Source organism: Rhamphochromis longiceps, linkage group LG11 (assembly GCF_057381845.1).
Source record: "Rhamphochromis longiceps isolate RC_006_pf linkage group LG11, R_longiceps_female_GT1.1, whole genome shotgun sequence".
NCBI lineage: Eukaryota > Metazoa > Chordata > Actinopteri > Cichliformes > Cichlidae > Rhamphochromis > Rhamphochromis longiceps.
The window spans coordinates 9,520,415-9,546,164 of NC_140567.1; the positions used below are offsets into that span (position 1 = coordinate 9,520,415).

The 25,750-nt window shown below is 42.2% G+C and overlaps 2 protein-coding genes across 2 annotated transcripts; one reads left to right on the forward strand and one right to left on the reverse strand.

Annotated features, from left to right (window-relative positions):
- Positions 1–3,069: 3,069 nt before the first annotated feature.
- Positions 3,070–5,406, reverse strand: stmn1b (stathmin 1b). Its single transcript, XM_085422206.1, has 5 exons — positions 5,294–5,406; positions 4,202–4,245; positions 3,862–4,034; positions 3,564–3,755; positions 3,070–3,482 (listed from the first exon to the last, which is right to left on the reverse strand). Exons 2-5 carry the CDS (start codon positions 4,215–4,217, stop codon positions 3,423–3,425), a joined length of 441 nt encoding a protein of 146 aa, XP_085278332.1. The 5' UTR covers positions 4,218–4,245; positions 5,294–5,406; the 3' UTR covers positions 3,070–3,422.
- Positions 5,407–11,313: 5,907 nt separating this feature from the next.
- On the forward strand, positions 11,314–22,667 carry serinc2l (serine incorporator 2, like). Its single transcript, XM_085422207.1, has 10 exons — positions 11,314–11,469; positions 12,212–12,373; positions 15,996–16,183; positions 16,302–16,381; positions 16,517–16,651; positions 16,891–17,060; positions 18,794–18,884; positions 19,973–20,123; positions 20,206–20,415; positions 20,903–22,667. Exons 1-10 carry the CDS (start codon positions 11,431–11,433, stop codon positions 21,039–21,041), a joined length of 1,365 nt encoding a protein of 454 aa, XP_085278333.1. The 5' UTR covers positions 11,314–11,430; the 3' UTR covers positions 21,042–22,667.
- Positions 22,668–25,750: the final 3,083 nt, after the last annotated feature.

The following is a 25,750-nucleotide window of genomic DNA, read 5'->3' on the forward strand; positions in this document are numbered from 1 at the left end:
AGCAATGAAGTCACGGTAAATATTAGGGGAAGATAGGTTAAGAAGAGATCTAATGATTAATGAGCAGCAAAACAAACACCACAGATGTGATGTTTAATACGAGGTCTGAAAGCTTCTTTTTTTTATTTGCAGACAAATAATGAGGAACTGCATAGAAGTAGAAGTGCGGTGCTGTATGAGGAAGTTAAGAGAGACAGAAATGTGAGGGTGATTGATGAGGGAAGAGAGATGGTAGTGAGGTTTGCAGTAGAAGTGACAGGTTCAAGTTGGAGGATGGATTACACACAGAGTCGATGTTCAGCCCTTTCCTTGAAGGACACGCTGGCAGACAAGATCCCACAAGAGCGTCTGTGGTCTATGCTGTTTGCAGATGACATTGTGATCTGCTTCAAGAGTACAGAGCAAGTCAGGAAGATCCTGGAGAGTATATCCTCTGGGGGAAAAAAAACCCCATGAAAGTCAGGACAGTGCATGAATGAGAGAGAGGACAGTGGATAGGACAGGTGAGAGGATTGGTTAGCTGAGGTGGCAACGGTTGAGGGGTCAAGTGACTGATGCGTGAACGAGAGGTGAGAGGTACGGTGGAGTGCATGTGTCAGAAATGATTTACCACAGATGGGCATACTAGCAAGAGTGAAGACAAAGGTTTACACAATGGTAGTGAGAGCAGCTACTATGTTAAATGGACTGGAAATGGTGCCAATAATGAAAAGATGGGACCCTAAAGGATGGAGGTGGTGAAGGAGAATACAGGTAGCTGCTGTGATGCATAAAGATTAAAAGGACAGGAAAAGAAAAATGTGTTGACTTCTAATGGGACAAACTGGAAGATGAAGAGCTGACGTAAATTGGGGAAAAAAGGTTAATCCTTACACAGCACACAAGTCTAATACCCATGAAGCTAGACCAGTGCCAATCATTAAACTATTAACAGAGACACTATAATTTATTCTACAGAAGAAATTTTAATTTCATGTTCATTACATTCTGTAAATAACCAAGCAATAAACAGAGAATGAACTGTATTTCACAATGTGAATAAGATTCCAAAAAGAAAACAAAAATAGGGGAAAATAGGAAAAAAAAAACATCCTAATATACCAATTAAGGGAATAAAATATGTTATACACCAAAACTTGAAGCTCTTAAAACTCTAAGACTTCAATAATCAGACATGTCAAGCAGGTCACTGAACACAATCAGCACTTACCCAGTGCCACTTGGCAACCGGTTACACACTGACTGCAATTCTGTGCAAGTTGAAGCAAAGGTAAACAAACCCATAAAAACTGACGAGAACTTTGTCCTTACACAAAGCGGAACATTATGTGGCAAGCAGGTGCTACCTTACATCAACCTGAAAAAGTCCACAGCCACAGGTTCTTTAGGAAAATGTAAAGTCAGCCGTAAATAAGAAAAAACATTAAATAAATATAAGCCTCTAAAATTTCACATAATTTTTTTCAGATCTAGCAGCTAAGAGAGCATTTGACACTCCCTGAGCTCATCTCCCGCACAAGAATGCTACTTTATGACATTTTCTAACTCCACCGTGCAGTTTATGCCACTGCATTTAAAATGGCATTACAGTATATGTAAAGGTGCTCGGATACACGAGTTTTATTCTTTGGCATTTTGACCACTTAAAGAATTATTTGTTTCATTCAGAGAGTTTCACGTAATTTACAGATATTACATCATTAAAAAGAAATAGAGCAATATTTTAAAACACCATCCAGCATTTGATATCAACAAACGTGGTTAATCCCCGATCTAAAAGCTGAGGTATCAGGGAGCTCTAGGCTGTTTTTTTTCAGTGAGTTTATTTCTACTGTTCCACCTGGGTGGTTTTAAGAGAATGGATTGGGTGTTCTCCAGCAGCTTTGACTCAGAGTACAATGCACTTCAGTCACAGTTTGATAGTTTAATTTAAAATCCACTGGACCTAAGTGTAATTCAGTGTATTTTCCCCCAGATTTTCCAGTCATCTAAAGAAGGGCATCGCGTGCATAACGAATTCATCATGAGATTTTTGTTGGCAGCAATCTGCATAAGTTAGAGATGAGCACATGCAGAAAATACATCCTTTCATCTGCGCTAAAAAGCACTTCTAGTGACAAAGTTTTGTCATGTTTTCCCAGACAACATGTAGCTGATGTGGAAATTGCCTTGTTGATATAAAGTATAATTCTTTTCACGTCTTGTATCAAATTATTTTTGTATTTAGAATTGCTGGCAGCACGGTGGTTAGCACTGTTGCCGCACAGCAAGAAGGTCCTGAGTTAAATTCCACCATCAGGCCGGGGTCTTTCTGTGTGGAGTTTGCATGTTCTCCCCGTGTTTGTGTGGGTTCCCTCCGGGTACTCCGGCTTCCTCCCACCGTCCAAAGACATGCAGCTTGTGGGGATAGGTTAATTTGATAATCCAAATTGCCATTAGGTGTGAATGTGCGAGTGAATGTGAGCGCGAATGGTTGTCTGTCCCTGTGTGTTGGCCCTGCGACAGACTGGCGACCTGTCCAGGGTGTACCCCGCCTCTCGCCCTATGACAGCTGGGATAGGCTCCAGCGCCCCCCAAAAGGAGAAGCGAATGGATGGATGGATGGATTTAGAAATGCTTTATTGACCCGTGATACCATATCAGTGGCGTGAGACAGTGTCTTTCATTCAATACACTATATCTAGTCAAGTACAGAGGCTACTGGTAACTTAGTATAGCAGAAGCTTGTGCAATATCAAGAAGATACATTACTGTTTAAGTCTTAGCTGTGATCATACCTGCACAACTACAGAATTTGGTTCATGACCTTTTAAATAAAAATTCTTGACTCTAACATTGCTATCAGTTTGCAGTCTCACTGTTAGCTTAAGTTTGCAACCAGTTGAATTGGGGAGATTCCACTCCACTTTTTCCCATTCATATATGCCAGAAGGGTCAAAACAGCAAAAATGAGCAAAACCCTTAAAATGTAAAACTGTCAGCAGGTGTCAGAAGAGTCCTGAAACCATACAGCATGAAGCTATAACATCTTCATTATAATTAGTAGATGAATCATCACAGTACAGAAAGTTGAAAAAGGATAAAAACTTTAATGGTGTAACAATGGGACTGTACTGGACAGTCTACAATAACATCCAGCATTGCCAGCAAGAGTTTACAACAGCATGTGATGTATTAACATTAAGAAGTAGAAGGACCAATTTATTACCAGCAAATGCTTCTTTAAAGAAGGTAATATAACCAGCTGCCAAAGTGAAATCTACAGCAAGAAAGCCAGACTGCATCCTGACTCAATCTAACCAACTTAATCAGAACAGCATAATCCGAACCAAAAAAGAGCACAAAACTGCGTTTAAACGTCAGTCATGAAAATACAGCTTATCTTTGGAGGTGTGAAAACTGCGTTAGAGATCGAAAGGGGATTAATTCTCTCGCTCTTTCATTGCCTCCTTGTTCTTTCTCACTTCTTCAAGCTTCTTGTCCTGTTAAAAAATAAGAAGAAACACAACATTATTATTTTTAATGTTACACAAGCTGATGTTGGTGCACCACTGAGAGCCTACCTTCTCCTTAAACTTCTCATTGAGGGCTGCCAACCTGGCAGTGCGGTTCTCTTTGTTCGCCTCCATCTTCTGATTCAGTTTCTCCTGGGCCTGCTTGCTAAAGTTGCAGCTTTCCTCAATGGCCTTCTGGATGACCTCCTTCTCGTGCTCTCGCTTCTCGGCGAGATGTTTCAGCACTTCAGCTTCGTGGCTCTGACAGACAGACAAAACAACTGTTGCACTTTATAGAATTCTAAACACACGGGCTACACTTTTTTTCCTTGTGTCTGCTTATAAAGCCAGCTGTCAATCTAGATACCCTGCGTCTTTCTTCAGCAGCATCCAGTTTCCTCTTAATCTCATCCAGTGAGGTTTCCTTTTTCTTCAACGGGGACAACAGAAAATCCACCTTAGCGTCTGGGGTCGAGGGGCTTAGGATGACCTCAAACGCTTGACCCGATGCACGCTTATTCAGCTCTTTCACTTGGATATCTGTAAAACAGGAAATACTAGAGTTGCCAGGAAGAAAGATGGAGCTGCAGGGTAACACTGAACTTCAAATATCAGCTCCACACAGCAACACACTGTAAAATTTAAAAGCAAATAAAGTGTAAAAGCTGCTAGAACAGAGCAAACCATTGCACACAATTTATACCTACCTCCAGAACTTGCCATTTTATCAGAAGTGCTGCCTTTAATACCACTGTAAGAAGATATTTAAAAAAAAAAAACATTAATTAGTATCAACTGGGAGAGCATCAATGACACTTTGAAGGATGCAGAACTTTTCATGTACTTTCCCAATGTATAGAGCTGATGGTAGCAGCTCATGTTTTGGCATTTCACTGTCATGAATGTCTTTGGAAAAATACAAACACACACAGTGGATCATCATCAGTGTGGGCTCCCAGGTGTAAACTTAAAATCTGTCAACTATGCTGGTGTGAATTGATTTATTTCCTTTTTTAAAAAGTGGGTTTGCATGTGGATAAAATGAGTTTTCTCATTAACTCTAATTATAAAACAGGCACCAACTGCATATTCAGTTATAAACAACGTTATATAATACGTTAACTTACCAGTCACAACATGACTTTAATTTAATTGTCTAGCAAAACAAGTTCTGCACCTCTATGATGCCCCAGGTATTCTCAGCTCAACAGAGCACAGAACAAAACTGTGTGAATAAGCCATGCTATAAGACCCCCGCCTGCCCACAGGTGGAGACTGCTGCCTTTTTTTTTTTCTTTTACAGGAACTTACATAAAGGCGGGGGCGGGCCAAGACCTCGTTGATTAGACGGTGCAGTGAAAACAAAGACACAAAACTGCACTTGAAAAGTTGTCTGGAAAAATAAAAAACGAAAGAAAACGAAACCCCCAGGTTTGCTAGCAAAATGTAACGACCGATAGACGTTGCATCATAACAATAACATCAACAACAACAAAAAATGTTAGTGCAAAATAATTAATTTACTCTGAAAGTATGGATACATGTTAGCAGAACATTTTCTCGACTATACTTGTCAAAACATTTGAAATTTAAAAATCTATATTTTTCATCTACTTTAATGCAATAAAAATCCATAATTTCTGCACAGCGGCCATAGCAATTAACTCCATTAATAACTACTTCAGTGCTGTGAATCTGAACCTCAAACTACTCAAAAAAATGTTCAAAACCCGCTTAAAAGTCTGCCAGCAGTGGTCTGAACGGCTGGTTAAACACATACATGAGACCATTGTCCTCACCGTCAAGTGCTTCGTCTTGAAAAGCAGACCTCCACCACCTTATTCTTCCCTCTATTCAAACTGCTAACATCTGCACCTTGGCGCACAAAACCCACCGACCCCATACGTCATCAGTGAGGTTTGCGTTCATTGGTCTGAGTCCGCCAATCATAGCGAGTATTTGCAAGCGCGCGCGCCAGGAAAAGGAAGAGGTGAAAAAAAAACAACAGACAGAAAAGCTGGCTCTGTGGGTAACTTAAAGCTGTACAGCTGTCAGTTAAATGATTATATAAACGGAATATGTCAGGATAAATGTGCAGCAAAGTAAATAGGAGTCTAAATAAAGCTAACGGTAAGCTCAAAGGGTACAGCTAAATAAGTGGTATGGGTTTTACGGTACAATAAAACAGTAATAAGTTTAAAAAAAGTGTTTCATTGGCATACTCATATTAAGGTTATTTTCTCTTTTTTAGGCTAAAAAAATCTCACTGATAGAAAATAGCGTTGTGACTGCAGATCTTTGTATCAAGCCTTTACCAAGTAAATACAGGGCCAGTAGTGCCCATACCAATACTGATACTTTTAACTTATAAATGCAGCTTATGTAAGGGAGACCAGCATGCTATGACAAGATATATTAAAGCCAATAAATCACTGTGGGTTTTTAAACACAACAAAAAAAAAACTCCTGTTAGCTTTTCTCATATTTTGAAACTGTTTTTTACCCCACAGCTGTAAAAAGCTGATTGGGGCTATTGCTGGGTTTTCGGATGGATGAGGTGGACACCCAAGTTTTTGAATGCAATAACTCGAGAACAAGGAAATGTAAGATTTTCAAACCGACAACATAGGTGTATCTACTAAAGATCTCAGAGGTCAGTGACCTCAAGGTCAGAGGTCATGTTATCTGAAAATCTTGTGAATGTGATAAATAAAGAAGGAAGTTACCTAGGATTTATATAATACGTGCATAATCTTAAAATCTCAGACGAGTTCAAAATCTCAAGGACAGAGGTCAACTTTTATAAAAGTCACCTAGGATTTTCAAATTTATACCATAGGTGCATCTGATAGGAGGCAGAGGGGTAGCACAGGTGGCTACCAGTTTTCCAATACTACCAGTGTTTTGGAACACTTAAAATGTAAATGTACCTGTTTCCAAAGCACTGGGTCAGCTTCTGGTGTTTAAATGTGCTATAGGCTATATATAAAATAGACATGACAGTTAATGCAAAAAGGTTCAGGCAATTTTCACAGTGCACGTGTTAGGTGTATTTTTCCACTTTCAAAAAAATATGATTTCAACATGATTCAGTGAACTACAAACTTAACTTGGAGGCTAGAAACAAAGTATCAATATGATCATGCTGGTATTTATCTGATACCAATAACAGTGTTGGTATCGATACTATAAATATTTAAATTGATCCGCTCAACTCTAATAGAAAGTTGTTGAGGTGTCAACATATGTTGAGGCTCCATATTGGGTTAAATGATAGTTACTGCTTGCATAAAAGTCATTATTTATATTTTGGGTCAGTTAACCCTAAACTCTATCTATCCTGAGATAATGCATAAAGCCCTCTGTATGTTTGATTTTGTCACTTTGGCAAAAAATATATAAAAAAAACTGATTTTAGTTGCTCAGGGATGCAGAGCATGAAATCAAATATTAGTAATTCATTTCTGGAAAAACAGGCTATGGGCCATTTGAGAGGACCTATTTTTTCTGTCACCGTTAATGGTAGCTGAAAATATATGGAGACTTTCATCATAGCTCAAAAGAATATTAAAGTTCAAGGGTCATTTAACTAGTAATGGACTCTTTATGAACTATAAGGTATCTGCTGTTTCCAGACAACCTCACAGTGCTTTGCTCTTTTTCTTTCTTCAACCTCTGTGTCTAATATAGTAGTGTTATAACACAGCAAATGTATTCATTCATTTACTGTACCGCCTTCACATTCATTTGCATTTCATCTTACAAGGCACAACAGCGAAACTTTTATGAAAACTGACATGAATGTTTTTCTGCTCTTGTGTCTCTTACAGCTCCTCCTTTAAAGAAAAGACTTCTGAGTGAGTGATGAAGAAGAAGTGATGGACGAGAGGGAAGTTGCAATCTTGGCAGCTGCTTCCTATGGAAAATAAAATAGAGAGACAGACATAAGCTGCAAACAAAGTGAGACAGAACAAAGATGTCATTATAGAGGAGTAACAGGGGTAAGTTGCTATTCCCAGCAGCTGACAAAGGTTTTACACAGAGAAGTACCCAATCACCCACCTGCGTTTTTAAAGTTGAAAATGAAGCGACTGATTCCTAATCGGAAACAGTTCCCAGGTGGCGCATTAGGAGAATAAACATTCTGACATTTGATAGATTTGGTCTTAATGTCTGTTTTTATATTTTCTTGTGACGCTTTTAAAATAACTAAAATTACACCACCTAGTCAAGAGTAAATGGATAAATCTTTTTCTTCTTTGTTTATTAGCTCTCTCCAACTGTGATGCATCTTGTCAGAGGCTTGAAAGGTCCTAAAAAAAGACATTTTGCAGCTATAAACATTCATTTCAGTATAGATTTCAGAAACATATGTGTTAGCTACATATGCTTGGCAGGGATAGCTCAGTAGGTAGAGTGGTGGCCCCCTGTTTGGAAGGTTTGGGGTGCGACTGCAGAGAGGAATTTCCCCATGCGGATCAATAAAGTATACATTGTTATTATATTATTTTTTTCATCCTAAACTAGTTGATAGATTTTTCTCTACTTGTGCTATTTCATGCCTCTGTGTAAAATGTCTCCATCTATAAATGTGAAATGTCACTTGTAGCTTCAGACTTTACTTACATAATGAAATCTGTGTACACTGTGCAAGAACAAGTGGGGAACAGGAGCTTTCCTCTCCTCAGGAACTCTCTGCAGGAGGGGGAGATACAGGAGAGGTGGAGGAAGATCTCAGCCTGGGCGTCTATTGTCTTATGTAGTCTGGAAGATGAGTGGATGGTGGGGTGGGTGCAGTTTTCTCTGTGGTGGGGTTGGGTGGATTGTCCCGGGCTCTGTGGGGCCGGGAGGCGCTGCTGCACTGGGCCCCGGTCTGGATGGGCCTGGGCCCCCTTTCCCTGGCGGGTCGCGGAGTATGGGGGTGCCTACTGGGGTCAGCGGGGGAGCTGGCCCCAGGGAGGGGTCACTTGCCCCTCCCTTCCTTCCCTCCCCATCTCCAGCTGCCTCCCTCTTCCCGCTCCACCACAACCACCCACACATGCAGGGCCTTGGAGTAGGGGTATGTCACCATGGTGCAGAGGAGGCTACCCCCCCCTCTGTCCCCTTCTGGCTGCCTCTGCCTCAATTTTATCCCACAACTTAGACATTCACATTACTCACACTCTCATTACACATACATATAGGATCTTGGGGGTGGGCACGATACACGGAGTCCAAATTACCATCAGGGTGTACACCTCACCCCTGGCGTCGTTGCCCACCTCTCAATTTTAAATACACGTAGACATTGAGGGCTAGCAGGAGGGACTATGCGCTTACCTGCTGCTCTCTGGCAGGTAGCTCCATGCCCTCCTGGGTTTTAATTGCACCTTAAAACACACATGCATCAACACTACAATGAGCGGGTGGAGGGAGGTTTGGAGTCTTCTCTCACCCCCGTTCTCTGCGGCCTGCTGGAGCGGGGGGGCTAGGAGGAGTTGGCCGTCCGACTGCGGTCTGGAGTGTGGGGCCTCCCTGCTGCTGCGGAGTCGGGGCGGTCTGCCTCTCCCCACCGCAGGGAAAAGGGTAACACCACCTGGGTCTGGGTGCAGTTCCCCCCTCCAGGGGTAAGGGTACCTAGACCCGGTTTGTAGAGCACGCTTGGGGAGTGTGATCGTGTGTACAGCGTCTCTTTATGTCTGTCTCCACGTTGGTTGAGTGTGGAGTAAGTGTATATGAGAGCATGAGGGTGGGAATGGATGTTTGTGTCTGTGTGTGCCTGTATGTCTGTGTCTATATGTCAGGTTGGGTATCAGACGCCACCTCTCTGGGGACATCTCAGGCCCTCCAAGGTATGGAGGCCTATCTCCACCCACCACCACTTCCCCTGCCAGTGGCGGACTCCCTCAGGTGTCGGTGCGTTGGTGGTTCTTTGTGTCTGGGGATGGGCGTCCGGGTACACACCGGCTCACTCCTTGGCGGCCGCTTATCGGGGCCTGGAGCCTGGGGCTCGCTCGGGCCACTTCGGAGGTGGGGTGCCCCCGGCCTCTCGGTCTGGGGCTCGGTCACTCAGGCACAGCTGGCTGCCGGCGGAGCTCACGGGCGCGTCACTGCAACCCCCCCTGGCTTCTGCTCCGCGGCTGCTGAGTGAGCCCTCATCTGGGACTCTCCTCAGCTCTTTCTGGGACAGTGGCGCAGCTGCCCCTCTGTTGGTCTTCCTTGGTCTCTTGTGTTCTGGGGGCCTCTGGATGTCTGGAGTTTTGATCTCCTCCATACCTGCTTCATGCCCTGGAGGACGGGGCTGTGGCTCCCCACACTCCCTAGCAGATCGTTACATGGAGAAACCTTTGGAATGCAAGCATGCTGATCCACACAGGTATGCACACAGGTGTACACACGGGTATTCACAGACGCGGACTACAGCTTTCTTGGCTGCTGCCTCAAAGCACATTGTGCGCTGTCTATCTTGCATGCTGCACAATATTGTTTATTATTTAGTAACTATTGATATCTACTGCTAGCTAGTTTATTGTGATGGTGCCGTTTTTTTTTTTTTTTATTATGTTGCTCTTTGTTGTTTGCTTTCTCTTCTGTTTTTTTTCTCCATACAGGTGACCCAGGTGTTTTTTTTTTTTTTTTTTGTTGTTGTTTGTTTTTTTGTTTTTTTTTCTTTCTTCCCCCCCTTCTCACCGTCTCTTCTCCCCTTTGGTTTTCTTTCTCTCCCTCTCTTTCTTTCATTCTTTCTCCCTGTCCTATCCCCCAGTCATGTCTGTCCCGTTTGTAGCAACTGTAAATAAAATAAATTCATAATTATAATAAAGGTCAATCAAATGGACCAATATGGCAAGGCCATGATGATCCACTTGGTAAAATAAATCCGCTTGGCATCTTTCTTGGCCTTAAGACAACAATTCTGATGGCTAAAGATCCAAACGGGACACAAAAAAAAGAAAAAAAAAAAAAAGAACAAGTGGGGATTATGTCACAGGAGCTTCTTTAGCTGAGAGAAAGTAGCATAAACTGCTGGTTAATACTGCAACCTAGTGTTGGATATAGAAATTAACTTTTCAGTAGTGTTAGGAGCAGTGCCAGTTCAGTGTGGTGATGCTATGAAACGTGTTTTTAAGCAAGCAATGCTTTTTACGCCTCACTTGTAAATGACTGATGGGTTATTGCCGTCACCCCACCGGGCAGACGGGCAGCGTGGACACCTAAGTTTGCAAATGCGATGACTAGATAACAAATAATCATGCAGTAAGTGCAGTTTCACAGCTGAGGTCTCTGAAAGGTGATTTATTGGCTGTGTATTGTTACTATAAGTACATTTTTGACAAGTATGTTTTTAATGTTCGGTGAGTTGAGAAATGTTTGAAGTAGTTACTTGGGAAAAAAACCATCTTCTATTTCTCAGTAATCACACTTGTAATAGATTTCATTAAGTTTTTTCCACGTTACAGGTTATATTAAAAGGACTATTAATAACCCCATCCCTGTTGGCTCCCTACTGTGCTCATGAACTAGCAATACGACAACAGCAGGGACTTTAACGAGGCTTCTTCTGCCAGCACCTGACTGGCTCTCTTTTTGCATCTACTTTTATACAGCAGATAATGATCTCTTGCTGAGGGAGAGGACAGATGGTAGGTTTCAGAGTCCGTGTATTCACTGTCTGGTTCTGCTCTGCAAAATGTTTCTTGGTTGACAGAACTCTTCAAAATGCTTCAGACTATATATAAACTCTTCTCACACTAAGAATCTATGATTTGAGTTTTTTCATATAGAGAACATAGCGTAGTCTGTAGCTATGGGGTTGATTGATGACGTTTGAAGTATGCTTTTATTTTGAAAAACTCCAGTAACTTCCGAGTGTTAGACATAGCAGCTTTTAACGGGTTAGTGAAGGAACACGAAAGGCGTCGGAACATAAATACATACATTTCATCACATTTATGTGAAAATGGGGGCTTGCTTGGCTTTGTGCTCTTTAGCCAGCTGTGTAAGTATCGCATATGAATGTCTGTTTTAGATATTTCCGGAAGGCTTTTGTTTATTCTCCCACTGTTAGGTTAAACTAAGGATAACATTAGTAATTGGTGTCAGGTTTAAGTGTTAGTTGTGACGTTAGGCATGTGATAGCTTCAACAAATGTGAGACCATTTATAAATAGCTGATCATTACTGTTACTTGGGAAATCTGCCAATACTCGACGTTAGATTTAGGGCAGTTAGCGTAGCAAGCTAGTCAGAAGTGAACAGGCCATTTTCATCGCGTTGTTAATAAAATGGAAAGTTAGTGACGTTTGATGTTTAAAGCTGACGAGTTACTGACACCAGATGTAAGGCATGTGATTTTGATTGCCTTCGTAGGAAACCAGCTCATTTTTAGACCGGCTTAACAAGTGCAGGGTGTGTTCAACCGTTTATATATGGGAACTAGGGTATCTGTAAAGGTGGAGTGTTTTTCGTTGATGAAATAAAATACATGGAGGAACCTTGCGCTCTAATGTTTTTTTTTGTTTGTAATTAAGCATTTAAGTGAGAGGCGCGAATTTCATGTTACTTGTATCTAAACATCAACCCTTGGAACTGCCATGTTTAAAATTTACCCACACAGTAGTTCAGCTAACCTATTTATGAGTGCCATCACACCTAAGCAGGTGATATATTTTTGTGGCTGTCTTCAGCTTCAACTCTCACGCTCTTTATCGCTCTCTCCTCCTACCCCTCCATCCTCGGCAGGCCTCATGTCTGTGTGGCTCAGCACCATGTCTTTTGTGTGGTTGCTGTCCCTCTTCAAATAACTCCACCATCACCCGCTTGGTTTTCTCCTTCTTCTTGCTGATGGGAACCTTTGTGTCTGTTATCATGATCCTTCCTGGAATGGAAACGCAGCTTCGCAAGGTAAGACCTTTGTTCTTATTGTCATATTTATGTATATAATGATATGCAATAGTATTTAACATACAACTACTCATAATATACACCATATAGTCCATACACCATGTAAGTGGTCCGCATGTGCGCGTTCGCTGTCAAAATAAAAGACGTGCACCAGATAAGAAGTTGCAACGCGCGTTTGCGTCCATATAAAAAGCACTGTTTTTGTCCGCTAGAGTGGGATTTTCTGCACCACCTCTCTGTGCGTTCATCATTTGTTTGAAGCCAGCTCACCTCCTGCAACCACTTCTCCGAGAATACGCGCTTCTTTTGTGGTTCGGACTCCTTCTGACATTTCTTTGGAGGTGGAGGAACACCAAAGTAATTGCTTAAAGGAGCTTCTTCGACATCTTTAAGAGTTCTAAACAAATGTCTGTCCTCCAGAAAATCTTATGTACGCAAACACGCGTTGCAACTTCTTATCTTGTGCACGTGTTTTATTTTGACAGCGAATGCGCACCTGCGGACCACTTATGTGCAGCCCTGGTTATTTAGCTCGTCATATTGCAGCCACAGAAATTCTTTTGTCCATGAAACCATGAAGCTGCACTTTCTTTTTGCCTTATAGTCTGATTTGTCATAACTTCTCCATTTTGTGGTCACCTCTTCACCCAGACCTGTCTTATTTGGCTCAGCAGAACTAAAATATATATCCTGCTGCTTTTACACACGGACTCACATAACGCTCAGCAATTCTCTGCGCGATCAACCTTTCACATGTTTAAGGTTGCTGCAGGAGATTTCACTTGTCATGTTTGCATAGTAAGCTGACCATGTCAGAGGAATTGGTGCGCAAATTATCATCACTCACAGATCAGTGCTGTCGCTCTTTATACACAGTTCGCGCAATTGCAAAGTGAAAGCAAAAAACAAGCGCAAATTCAAACGCGATTTCAATATGTCACATATTGACAGTGGCTCACTGATGCCAATGACATAATTACCCAGCTACATTTCCGAAAGAATGCAAAAGCATTGACATATATTTTTCCTTCCTCTGATAGCCCAACGGGCAGGGCAGAGAGAGATTTTGGTAGCCCAACTGGAAAAATCGCTAGCCCCAGGACGTCGGGCTAGCGATTTTGCGAGCCCTGTCAACTGCTGTCACAGTGGTAGTGAAACTGAAAAATGATGCAAACAAGAAAGACAGCACATTTGCCTGCAAAGGAGAAGTTTCTGGTTTGCGTCACACTTTTCAAGTTTCACCACAGTAGAAAAGTGTTTGCAGGCAAATCATTGTATCCATGCAGACTATGGGCGACCGTGACAATCTGGTAGCAAACAACATAGTCACAAGAAAGTTTTTGCAGCACCCTCTTGATGACTGACTTCACCTGGCAACACCCAGAAACTTCCAACAGCCACTCAGTAACCTGCTGGGAAATGCGCTTTTTTTTTTCCTAGAGACTGGAGGTTGCCAGGTGGGTCACCAACCAGTCTCTGGGTTTATGTGACCAAAGCCTTACTCAAGTATGTAAAATAATGCAGATCTAATGTTGGATCCTTTTCTTGTAGCTACTTTATCTCTAAATAATTTATTGTAAAGTTCTCATATCTCCATTTAAGTAATGTTACCTGAGAAGTCATATCCTGATTGTAGTGCACAAAATTAGCTGCAACAACAGCTTTTACAGTGTTGTTACAAACTAGAAAAATAGAAAAGGTCATTGTGTATTGGTTTGTTTTTTTTGTTGTTTTTTTTGCCTGTCCCGTTTGGCTCTTTTGCATCAGAATTATTGTCTAAAGGCAAAGAAAGATGCCCAACGGATTTACTTTACCAAATTGACCATCCCAGCCTTGCCGTAATGGTCCATTTGATTCACCTTTTATTGTTTATTTTATTTTCACTTGCTGAATACGGGACAGACTTGACTGGGGGAAAGAAGGGGAGAAAGAAAGAGTGAAAGAGAAACAGCTGAGAAGAGGGACGGGGGAGAAGGGCAAAAGACAAAAACCAACAGAATGAGCAGAAAAAAAAAAAGAAAAAAAAATGCATCTGTCAATCACCTGGGTCACCTGTTGAGAAAGAAAAAAGAAAACAAGCAGAAGAGAACAAGAGTAATAGAATAAACAACATCACAATGATATATGGGAATATGACAGTAAATACTAAATGTTAAACATTATTGTGCAGCACATAAGATCAACAGAACACAGTGTGCTTTGAGGTAGGAGCCAAAAAGGGTGTAGTTTGTGGGTGTGATCACCCGTGTGTACACCTGTGAGCATGGACGCGCTTGTTTTTTTTAAAAGGTTCCTTCATGTAATGATCTGCTAGAGGGTGTGGGGGGGCCACAGCCCCGTCCTCCAGGGTATGAAGCAGGTATGGAGGAGATCAAAACTCCAGACATCCAGAGGCCCCCAGAACACAAGAGACCAAGAAAGACCAACAGAGGGGCAGCCGCGCCACTGTCCCAGAAAGAGCTGAGGAGAGTCCCAGATGAGGGCTCACTCAGCAGCCGCGGAGCAGAAGCCAGGGGGGGTTGCAGTGACGCGCCCGTGAGCTCCGCCGGCAGCCAGCCGCGCCTGAGTGACCGAGCCCCAGGCCGAGAGGCCGGGGGCACCCCACCTCCGAAGTGGCCCGAGCGAGCCCCAGGCTCCAGGCCCCGATAAGCGGCCGCCAAGGAGTGAGCCGGTGTGTACCTGGACGCCCATCCCCGGACACAAAGAACCACCAACGCACCGATGTCTGAGGGAGTCCGCCACTGGCAGGGGAAGTGGTGGTGGGTGGAGATAGGCCTCCAAACCTTGGAGGGCCTGAGATGTCCCCAGAGAGGTGGCGTCTGATACCCAACCTGACATATAGACACAGACATACAGGCACACACAGACACAAACATCCATTCCCACCCTCATGCTCTCATATGCACTTACTCCACACTCAACCAACGTGGAGACAGACATGAAGAGACGCTGTACACACGATCACACTCCCCAAGCGTACTCTACGAACCGGGTCTAGGTACCCTTGCCCCTGGAGGGGGGAAGTGCACCCAGACCCAGGTGGTGTTACCCTTTTCCCTGCGGTGGGGAGAGGCAGACCGCCCCGACTCCGCAGCAGCAGGGAGGCCCCACACTCCAGACCGCAGTCGGACGGCCAACTCCTCCTCCTAGCCCCCCCGCTCCAGCAGGCCGCAGAGAACGGGGGTGAAAGAAGACTCCAAACCTCCCTCCACCCGCTCATTGTAGTGTTGATGCATGTGTGTTCTAAGGTGCATTTAAAACCCAGGAGGGCATGGAGCTACCTGCCAGAGAGCAGCAGGTAAGCGCACCATGACCACCATGGTCACCACCCATCTTGAGGAGTTTGCCCCCTCACCTATACTAATGTGCCACAAACAGGACTTTAATATCACCAGCCATTCCCATGTTATTACGGTGTATCCATATAAATGGCCCACCCTGTACCGTAACATTGTGTTTTTTGTAACAATTAAGCTGGAAACAGTGATACGTCTAAGTCACGACTTGTATTGCAGTGCCTCTGAAAACCAGTAGTAATTGAATTGCTATTTGATACATGGTTTACTTTTTTAGTTAAGTTTAACTGCAAGCTTGTTTGATTTGACTTTCATCTGTTCCACAGATCCCAGGATTTTGCAAGGGCGGAACTTCAATACCTGGTATTGAAAACCAGGTTGACTGTAATGTCATCGTGGGGTACAAGTCTGTGTATCGAATGTGCTTTGCCATGACCTGCTTCTTCTTTCTGTTCTGTGTCATCATGATTCGTGTCCGTAGCAGTAAAGACCCACGTGCAGCTATTCAAAATGGGTGAGAACCTTTTTTTTTTTTTTTTAAATTGCAGAAGAATGGGTTCAGGGAGGGAGGTATGTGTACTGTACTACTTCTGTATTTCTTCTGTACTAATTGTAAGTTTGTAAATCTTCAGGTTCTGGTTCTTTAAGTTTCTGATCCTGGTCGGGATTACAGTGGGAGCCTTTTTCATCCCTGATGGGACATTTCACGATGGTATGAATATCTGTTTGCTGAATTACAAGAAACAGCAACTGTACTATATCCTTTTCTTGAGAAATGATAATGAGAATATACACATACCTGTTCAGCAGATTGAGGATGCTGTATCTTTTCCTTTTCATTTCACAGTGTGGTTTTACTTCGGATTGGTGGGATCCTTTATCTTCATTATAATCCAACTCATACTCCTCATTGACTTTGCCCACTCCTGGAACAAAGCCTGGGTAGAAAATGCTGAAAATGGGAACAAATGCTGGTTTGCAGGTAACGTATTCAAGAGTTTCGTGATAGACTCCATATTTGATACTGTAATGACTTTTTAAAATAATGATAGCGCACAAAATCTGATTTAGCATTGAGTTATATTGGTATGTGACATTTCTGGCATTGACACAGGATGAAGCAGAGCTTCTCTGCTGCCCGAGTCAATTTCATCATTTTTCTTAAAATAATAATCCTGTTATACCATCATTAATGTTATTGTGTATTCATTTCAATTCCAGGGCTGCTGTCTTTCACTGTCCTCCACTATGCACTGGCTATCGCTGCTGTGGTGCTTTTCTACATTTACTATACAATGCCAGATAACTGCACAGAGCACAAAGTCTTCATCAGCCTCAACCTTATCTTCTGCGTCATCGTCTCCATTGTTTCCGTCTTACCAAAGATACAGGTACAAACATGGAAACTGTATTTCTTCATGTTGGATACCGCACAGGAGCGATTGCAAGAGGTTAAAGGTATTTACTGGATTTGTAAAATGTGAACCACTAGGGAACGGTGTCTACCAGAGCTAGGCAAATGTTTTGTGTTGTAGCCCAACTCTCTTACCAGAAACAGAAAAACTGAATGTTGTCTAAGTTTGGGGCAGTGCAACAACTTCCTGGTCGGCTGGCTTTCTGAGTGTAGTTTGCATGTTCTGCAGTAACAGTAATCACAGTACAAAAACGTGTTTGTTAGGTTAACTGGTGTGTCCAAATTAGTCTTAGGTGTGGATGTGACAGTAAATGGTGGTCTGCGTTATCCCTGTGTGACACACATGTGACCTGCTCAGAAGTACCTCGTCTGTTACTCTTACAGTTGGAATAGAATACAGCCTCCTTATATGGAGGAGGTTGGTAAATGCAAACAATACCCTGGTTAATGATTTGGTACATAGCTGTTATTCACATACAGCAAACACATTGTTATTATTAGCTTAAGCAGAGTGAGGTTTTTATTTTTATAGTCAAAAAGTGTAACTTTTAATGTAAACAGCTTAGAAAATCTGAGAAGCTCTAAGAAAATTGTAATAACTTGTTCAGCCAACCTAATACCTAATTAATTACAGTAGGCTATATCCTCGTTTGCTGTGTGTGAACTCATGTAAGCATTATTCAGTGCTCTCTAACTGATCTCCTTTTCTCTCACCTCCTGGGTTGGTAGCGACATGGCAGCTGTACCTTTGCAGCTACTTCATTTGTTTCATACACTTTAGCTTCATAGCTAACAGACAGCAGTACATTCATCGGCTGCAGCAGAAAGCCTGCCACCCTCCCTGTCGCAGTCAGCGGACTGAACTTGTTTTCTGGCAGATACCAGTGCTTGAAAGAAACCCGGATGTTTGCGTTTTGCTGCTGTTTGTATTTTTTTTTTTCTCTGGTTTCTTTCCAGGAATTAGTGCTGGTAGTAATAAGGGCTGCTTTCCAGGTCCTTCAGGCAATGTTTGCTGCCCTGATAACTAAAACCTTTCATATCTGCCTTGCCATCAGCATTTCCTCTTCCTCTCACTTTGGACTTAGGGCAGACTGGTTGCTACACTATCTTGTGATACAAATTGGTGTATCACAAAAGTACACTACACCTATTTTTAAGTTCACTTAATGTCTCTTTTTTTATTTCTTATTTTCTTTTCCCCCATGTTTTGTATAGAAACTCATGGCAGTTGTTTCTTTGCATTCTGTTAATGGCTTTAGTTAACTTGATGGTTTAAGTACTTTTTAGTTTTAAGTACCTTTAAATCCTTTTAAGTACTTTTTACCACTTAGTTGTAAAAGGTTGATGGGGTATTGTCAACCTATGGGCGGGCGAATGGCGTGCACCCAAAAGATTGTAAATGTGATAACTCAAAAAACATGCAACGTAGGACTTTATTGGTAGATCAAACTATGATATTTATTTCAGTCTCAGATGAGTTAAAGTCTCTGTGGCCTAAACCTCAAGGTCAGAGGTCAGGTTTTCTGAGTGTTTTGTCAATATTCTTCCCCAAGTCTTTATGAATGAGTATTTTTTTCATAGGCTCTGTTGAGTTTGTGATGCAAACAAGCAGCACATTCAAACACTGTTAAATAAACCTTCCTTTCAAAGCAGCTGAACATTTTATTTTATTATTATTTTGTTAAATATTTTTACTTTTTCTATTTACAGGCAACTCAACCGTACTCTGGTCTGCTTCAGGCTTCTATTATTTCCCTCTACACCATGTATGTCACCTGGTCTGCGATGACCAACAATCCCAGTGAGTCTTCTGACTTCTTAATCCTAAGTCTACCTTCGGTTTTACCTGCATGCTTTTTTTTTTCCTGTTTCCTGACTGTTGTCATTTATTATATGTACTTGCTGTTTATTTGTCGCAGCATTTTTATTTGAAAGGTGAGTTTTTCCCTGGGACTCTAAATAAACAAAGAGCTGCTTTTTGCTAATAGTTAGCACACCCTCTGTGTCTCATTTTCATGTGAGTTGCATGTCCCCTGTGAGTAGTCACAATGGGCAGTGTTGTGCTGACTAGTTACATTCATGTTAAGATGTAGTCATCTTAGTCCCACTGACGTGACGCTGAAGATGTAATGACTCGTCATCTCAAAGCTGTGGACGACCAATTTAGTGAATACAATAACTGGAGAACGAGGTGACGTCAGATTTTCAAATGAATACGATAGGTGTATTTGCTAAAAATCTCAGACGAGTTTGAATGTGAGTGACTTCAACCTCAAGGTCAGAGGTCAGGTTTTTTTCCCCTATTGTTCTGCTCACACTTTATCAGTACTGGCAAATGGCTGCCCATCCCTGAGCCTGGTTCTGCTGGAGGTGTCTTCCTGTTAAAAGGGAGTTTTTCATTCCTACTGTTGCCAAGTGCTTGCTTATAGGAGTTTGTGTGATTGTTGAGGTTTTCTCTGTAATATTGTCGAGTCTTTAACTTACAATATTAAAGTGCCTGACTCTTGTGATTTGCTACTATATAAATAAAATTGAAGTTGAGTTGTGAAGCAACTTTCACACCAGTGAAGCACTAGTGTGAAAGACACTGTTGAGATGAAAAACATTGAATAAATAATTAAACGTTTAAATGTTAGAAGTTTAACAGTAAAGGGAAAAAGGTGTATTCATGGATTTTTGATACTTTAAAGTTGCATCTTCAGTGCTGTTAGTTACAGAAGAGGAAAAAAAACATTAAAAAATGTGTATTGCCATTATAGTCAAGATGGAAGTCAGAGACTTTAATTCATTAATATGTCATTTTGCAGACCTTCTCACTGTATAATAATGTGCTTTTCAAATCATTTTATAATTGGTGTGTACAATTTCTTTGTGGTCTTCTGTGCACAGATCGTAAGTGTAACCCCAGCCTGTTGAGTCTAGTGTCAAACGTCAACACCACTCAACCGTCTGGTGGCAGCCCTACAGGACAGGTGCAGTGGTGGGATGCTCAGGGCATTGTGGGATTGATCATCTTCCTCTTTTGTACTCTCTATGCCAGGTAAGATTAGCAGTGCCGGAAAATAATATATGTTCTGTTTTATTTGCTTTTGTTAAACTTCCTCATTCTGTCTCTCCCTCAGTATCCGTTCATCCAGCAACACCCAGGTAAACAAGCTGATGCAGACAGAGGAGGGCGGAGGGTCAGGTGGAGAGGGTGTGGTTGGAGAGGATGGTATCCGCAGGGCTGTTGACAATGAAGAGGAGAGTGTCACTTACAACTACTCCTTTTTCCATTTCCACCTCTGTCTGGCCTCTCTGTACATCATGATGACTCTTACCAACTGGTACAAGTAAGTACTCACAGCAGACTGACAGACATGAAGCAACAGGTACGATATGAGACTTTTGACCCTGACGGTGAATTTAAAATCCATAATTTTCACCTTTATCAGTTACTTACATACAGCTACTTGTGATCGCGGCACAGTAGCAGTGGAGCTCCTTGGTAAAACATTTAAAGATAAAAAACAAAACAAAGGATAAAACATGTTTCAATGTTTATGTGGCGGTTTAAAGTTCTGACACCCTCCAATCGAACCACCAGAGGGCAGACTAGTTCACCTGAAAGTTCTTCATTCTTTCAGCACAGATTGAATGTCAGCCTCTTGAATCATCTCGGTTTAGATGAACCTCACCCACCACCAGAGTATCTTTGTTTTTTCTTTCTTTTGTGACCAATTCATGTATATAGAGGAAGTGTGGATGAATTTCCAAACATGTGGTAGGTTGAGTTGGTGTAAACTAAATTGCTGCTTTTCACTCTGTGTCCTCCAACAGACCAGAAACCAACACCCAGGTCATGCAGAGCACTATGCCAGCTGTTTGGGTGAAGATGAGTTCCAGCTGGCTGGGCCTCGGGCTTTACCTTTGGACCCTCATTGCCCCTCTTATTTTCCCTGACAGGGATTTCAGCTGAGCGTGCATCATCTTTCACTTATATTTGATTATTTGTTTTCTGTTTTTTGGCGGCTGGTGAAGTCAAGTTGCTAAGAAGGAAACAGAAAGAATGTTATTAAGAATTTTTATTTCTTGATGTTTCTGTTTTGTTTTTGTTTTTACATTTGTATGTGTTGTTATTGTGTTTGTGTTGGTTTACACCTCTTGGTTGGCTTATTTGGTGTAATAATTAAAACAGATATTGTTTAAGAAGATTTTAAATGTTTGGTAAGTTTAGAGTCTTTACTTACCCATGGGAATTTTTCATTTTCCAGTGACTCACATTAATAGGCTTGCCGCCCTACCTTCTGTAGTGTGAGCATATAAGCACCAGTACCTCCGTTCTAAGTTTTAAATTCCATAACAACGACTCAGCAACAAGGCACTTTCTCAATACCTCAGACATTTCACTTAGATTCCCTTTTAAAGGTCTTTCAGATCAGAGCTCTCTGATTGGCTCAATCTGGAATACCCCTGATTAGCTGTACTCCTTTACTGCAGGGGGCACCGAGGAGAGCCCTGATCGGGAGCCTCAGAATGAGGTGACTGTGAAAACTAGATAAGACTAATATGGCACGCCCTTCAGATCATAACAGGGCTTCCCCGCGGCTACTAGGCTGCAAGCAAATACATGTGATTGCACCTTGAGCAAGAGTGTCCTAATAGACAGCCAGTCTAATCTCAGCTCTTCCTCGTCTGCTCCAAGCTAAGATGATTTTTCTCCGGTGCTAAGCTTTTCCAGGCCTCTGACAGCCACAGACAACAGTGTTTATGTCATGTATAGCAAACTGTTTGCAGCAAGGATTCTTGTATTGATCCGTAGCAGTCAGCGTCATGCAGTGTGCAGTGGTATGGTTCAGGAGGTGAAGCATAAATCCCACCCTACCTGCATTTACAAATGCCATTATAGTAAGGAGGTTGCACCGTGAATTATTAGGCTAAAAACTGGATTTTTAAATGTCTCAATGTACAAAACAATAATAATGCATTTTCAAATTGCTGTTATTGATTTTTATTGCTGGTATTGACTTTCGTAGTGATTCGATGGCTGTAATGGTGATACAGTACTCTTACATATGCATTATATAGTTGTTACCTCAATTTCAGTCTGACTGGAATGAGTTGAAATAAGGTGAGTATATTTTGTAATTGTGGAAAAAGTTTTTGGTACAATCCTGATTTGCAGTTGTCATTTTCAGACATTTCGCTGGACACACACATGAATCGGATGTTGTGTTTCTTTGGCTGCATATGAGTGTAGTGAATGCAGTTTTTCAAAAGTTTTCTGATTGATTTAACTTTTTTTTAACGTTGTTTATATATTTTGTCACATTAAGGGGAATATTACAGATAAATTTCATGTTGGATCATGATTTAAAATTTCATAACACTATTAAGTGCCTTTCTGTAGTTCCACTTTTCAAAAAGTATCCTAATAGATCACTAATGCTGATGTGCTTACTACACCTTGCCTTACATCGTGGCGATCTGGTCATTGCATGCCATAAAGCACTGGTCTGTAACATAAACTGTAAACATAATTTATGTATAGACTCAGTTTTTAATAAAGATGAAACGCTTCTCCACTCATTGTTTTAAATGAGTCTCAATACAAACTTTGGATTAAATAAATAAATCACAACTACAAACGTGGAGTTTTACACCAAAACCTGTTTGTGGGCAGAGCTGTGCTTGTTTCTTTGGTGGCTTTGCCATTGTAGGGCTATTCAGGTTTCGTGTTATAGATTGGACATGAATCCTTCATGCTTATGGGTGCTAATGGTGGACGCAGGCTGATTGCACTCTTTTCCTAACATGTAGATTAAAGTGATGAGGCACCAGAGTCTGGGACTGAGAAGGAGCTCACAGGCGCTAATGTGCTGATTTTTATCTGTCCATCAGTTGTGTGATTGGGGGACACTCATCAGCTGCTAATGCTTTGCTGATTGTACTTGTAGTTATCTTGTTGTCACACGAGTACAACGCTAAACTGAAAGTGAACCATTTCCAGTCTATAAAAGGGTTCATCTCTCACCATGTTTTACACATTTGTTCTTAACTCGAAATCAAAGCAGCAAAATGTGTGCAATCGCTCCTCTCTGCTGGTACAGAGACAGCACAGTGTGTGCCAATCTCCGCTGTGTTATTTCCTCCTTGCCTGGCTGGTAGACAGGACATGTTGGTTTTGGCTGCTGCACTCACTCAATCCAGTCGGCTCTGAATGTGGAAATATTCAGGACATACTGCCTCCTGTGGACCTCCACCCTCCTGCAGCAACACCCCTCCAACAGCCTATCCATTTCAATCCTGAGTTGATGGATTGTGCCTGTTTGACAGACTGAAATCTGATTTATTTCACTTTAAGCTGAGGAAACAAAGACTTCCTAAACACTGTGGGGAAGATGACAACACTTCACTAAATCCTTAAAGAAAACAGCTCTGAAAATATTATGGTGTGCAAAGTGCATTCTTCCATTTCTGTAAACATGTACGTTACTTGTTGGAGTCCAATTATGACTATTCAACAGATTTAAATTTGGACAAGCCGGGAAAACACAACTGCCACAGGAGAGGACAGCAGTTGTGTGGCTGCAACATCTGCGTAAAGGACTTTACTGAAAAACTGAACAATTTTTAACTGCAGCTGCAGGCGTGATATCCAATGCTCTGTTTCTGCATTTGGCTTGTTGTGATGTGGTGATGCTGGAACACTGCGCATTGCATGCATGTTTGCCAGCCTTTCCTTTTGGCTTTTTGCAGTTTTTGTCTGATTACTTGTGCCTGACATGTGACTTCACTTCATGGAGAAACAGAGTGCATGTCAAGTCTTGTGTAATCACTGTCAAACGCACAGGCATTTGTAGTAAACTACCAAAACTGAAAGAAGCCATGTCTGTCCTCTGACAGGAGCAGGCTTGCAGCACATCCTCCAAATCTCTGACGCTTTGACCCCACAAAACTGTTTTATCTCCTATTTCTTCATTTCTCCCTCACTGACTGGAGCGTTTACATTATAAAACAATCAGACTTATTAAACAAACACTCTTCTTTCATTAGCCCCATCTGAAATGTAACAGCCTCTGAATTCAGGCAGCACCAGCACCCGAGAACAAATTAGCCAGGCGTCATAAATTTCACTTTTATTTCCCCTGCTATCATCAGGTGTACAAATGTGAGATCTGGTTTTCTCATTGAGTAGATTTAAGACTCTCCTCGTCTTCGGCCATTGGCTCCAGCGTCATAAATCTCACTTTCATTTCCTCTGTTATCATCAGATGCAATTTGTCGCCGTAATAATCGGGAGCTGTAATGTGCTGATTATGAGCCACTTAGTGTAGCTCTGCAGCCATGCTTAGTTAGGCCTGCTGGGATTTTTAATTTTAGATTGATTCAGACAATCGTTATCACTTGCAGTGTTAGCCCTGACCTTAATCTCGGCTTGCAAATGTCAGTGTTTGGCCGCATTTTAGTCAAGAACGAGTTCTGCCTCCGCACTAAAGCATGAGACTATTTCAGTTTTGTTTCGCACTTTCATATTGCAAATATTGAACAGTGAGCGGTGTTGACTTCTCCTGATGCTGATTTAGATAAGTACCGTTTTTGTTAGGGGTTATGCATCCCTGACCACCTCTTTGACGGAATGACTGGAAATGCCTGTCTGAGGTGTAATTGGGTTTTAAGAGTGGAATCCAGGCCCATTGGATTATGCACTGCATGCAGGGGAGCTAATTGAGTTTGGACCCTGCTGGCATACTGCACGAGCACTGGAAACATTTACCCAACATTAAGCCCCAATTAGGCTTTTCGGGATTGGAAACTTGTTGCTGGATGATGGGAAGATGCTGATGCCCGACAGACTGCGCTGTGCAGTTTCTCTCCACTAAATATGTATGGTCCGCTAACAGCTCTGCTCGTTCCTGTTGAACTGATGAACTTCCTCTGTATTTCCACGTTCTCGCACAGCACAGGCTACAGTGCAAAGCAGTCCCTCTGCTCTAAGCTGGAAGTCTACAAGTCTGAGTGTGTGCGCATGCTCTCCCTCAGCTCAGAGGAGCAGCTAATGCAGTTATATAATAGTTAGCGCACCCGGCGTCTGCTGTGAGCCAAATGCCAGGCCGGTCTGGTTACATAAACTCGTCAGAGTCATATTGTAGCACTCCGGAGCGCTCACACCACAGCGTGTCCCCGCTCCTTTCACTGTCTCTTCCTCCGTCTCTCACTTCCTAACGCCGTTTTTCTTTGCTTTCCCATCCTCTCGTTTCTACACCTCTCCTCGCATCCACCCCTCCCTCTCAACCTCCCTCGCACTTTTCCTTTCCTTTTCCCCTCTCCGCTGCAGAGCTGTTCTCAGCCACGAGAACAAAGAGTTTTTGTGCTGGATGCAGATGCACAGACAGCTCAGAAAATATGAGACACAAAAGAGCAGGACTAACTGTACGCTCACAAGTGCATTCTCCAGTGAAACATCAGGACATGTGCAATTCAGTTGCTGGATGCCTTGGCAGTGACGATGGGTGAGTCAGGTGAAGAGATAAGCTCCGGCTGCCAGTTACCACAACTCGTGCACTCTGATGTCCACTGGCCTTTGATTACCATTTGATCTCCAGGAATGCCTTTCTCATTGACCTTTTGCATCTACCTCCCATAAGTCCCTACTTATGGGCCCACAAATAGGAGAAGGTCAGAGAG

What these genes read in the sequence shown, in the direction of transcription:
- serinc2l (XM_085422207.1), top strand. Translation starts at nt 11,431, where the DNA reads ATGGGGGCTTGCTTGGCTTTGTGCTCTTTAGCCAGCTGT. An exon ending in CGTGCAGCTATTCAAAATGG is followed by an intron (nt 16,184 to 16,301) that starts GTGAGAACCTTT and finishes GTAAATCTTCAG; the next exon opens with GTTCTGGTTCTTTAAGTTTC. An exon ending in GAACAAATGCTGGTTTGCAG is followed by an intron (nt 16,652 to 16,890) that starts GTAACGTATTCA and finishes TTTCAATTCCAG; the next exon opens with GGCTGCTGTCTTTCACTGTC.
- stmn1b (XM_085422206.1), bottom strand. An exon ending in CTGCTGAAGAAAGACGCAGG is followed by an intron (nt 3,756 to 3,861) that starts GTATCTAGATTG and finishes TCTGTCTGTCAG; the next exon opens with AGCCACGAAGCTGAAGTGCT. An exon ending in ATGAGAAGTTTAAGGAGAAG is followed by an intron (nt 3,483 to 3,563) that starts GTAGGCTCTCAG and finishes ATTTTTTAACAG; the next exon opens with GACAAGAAGCTTGAAGAAGT.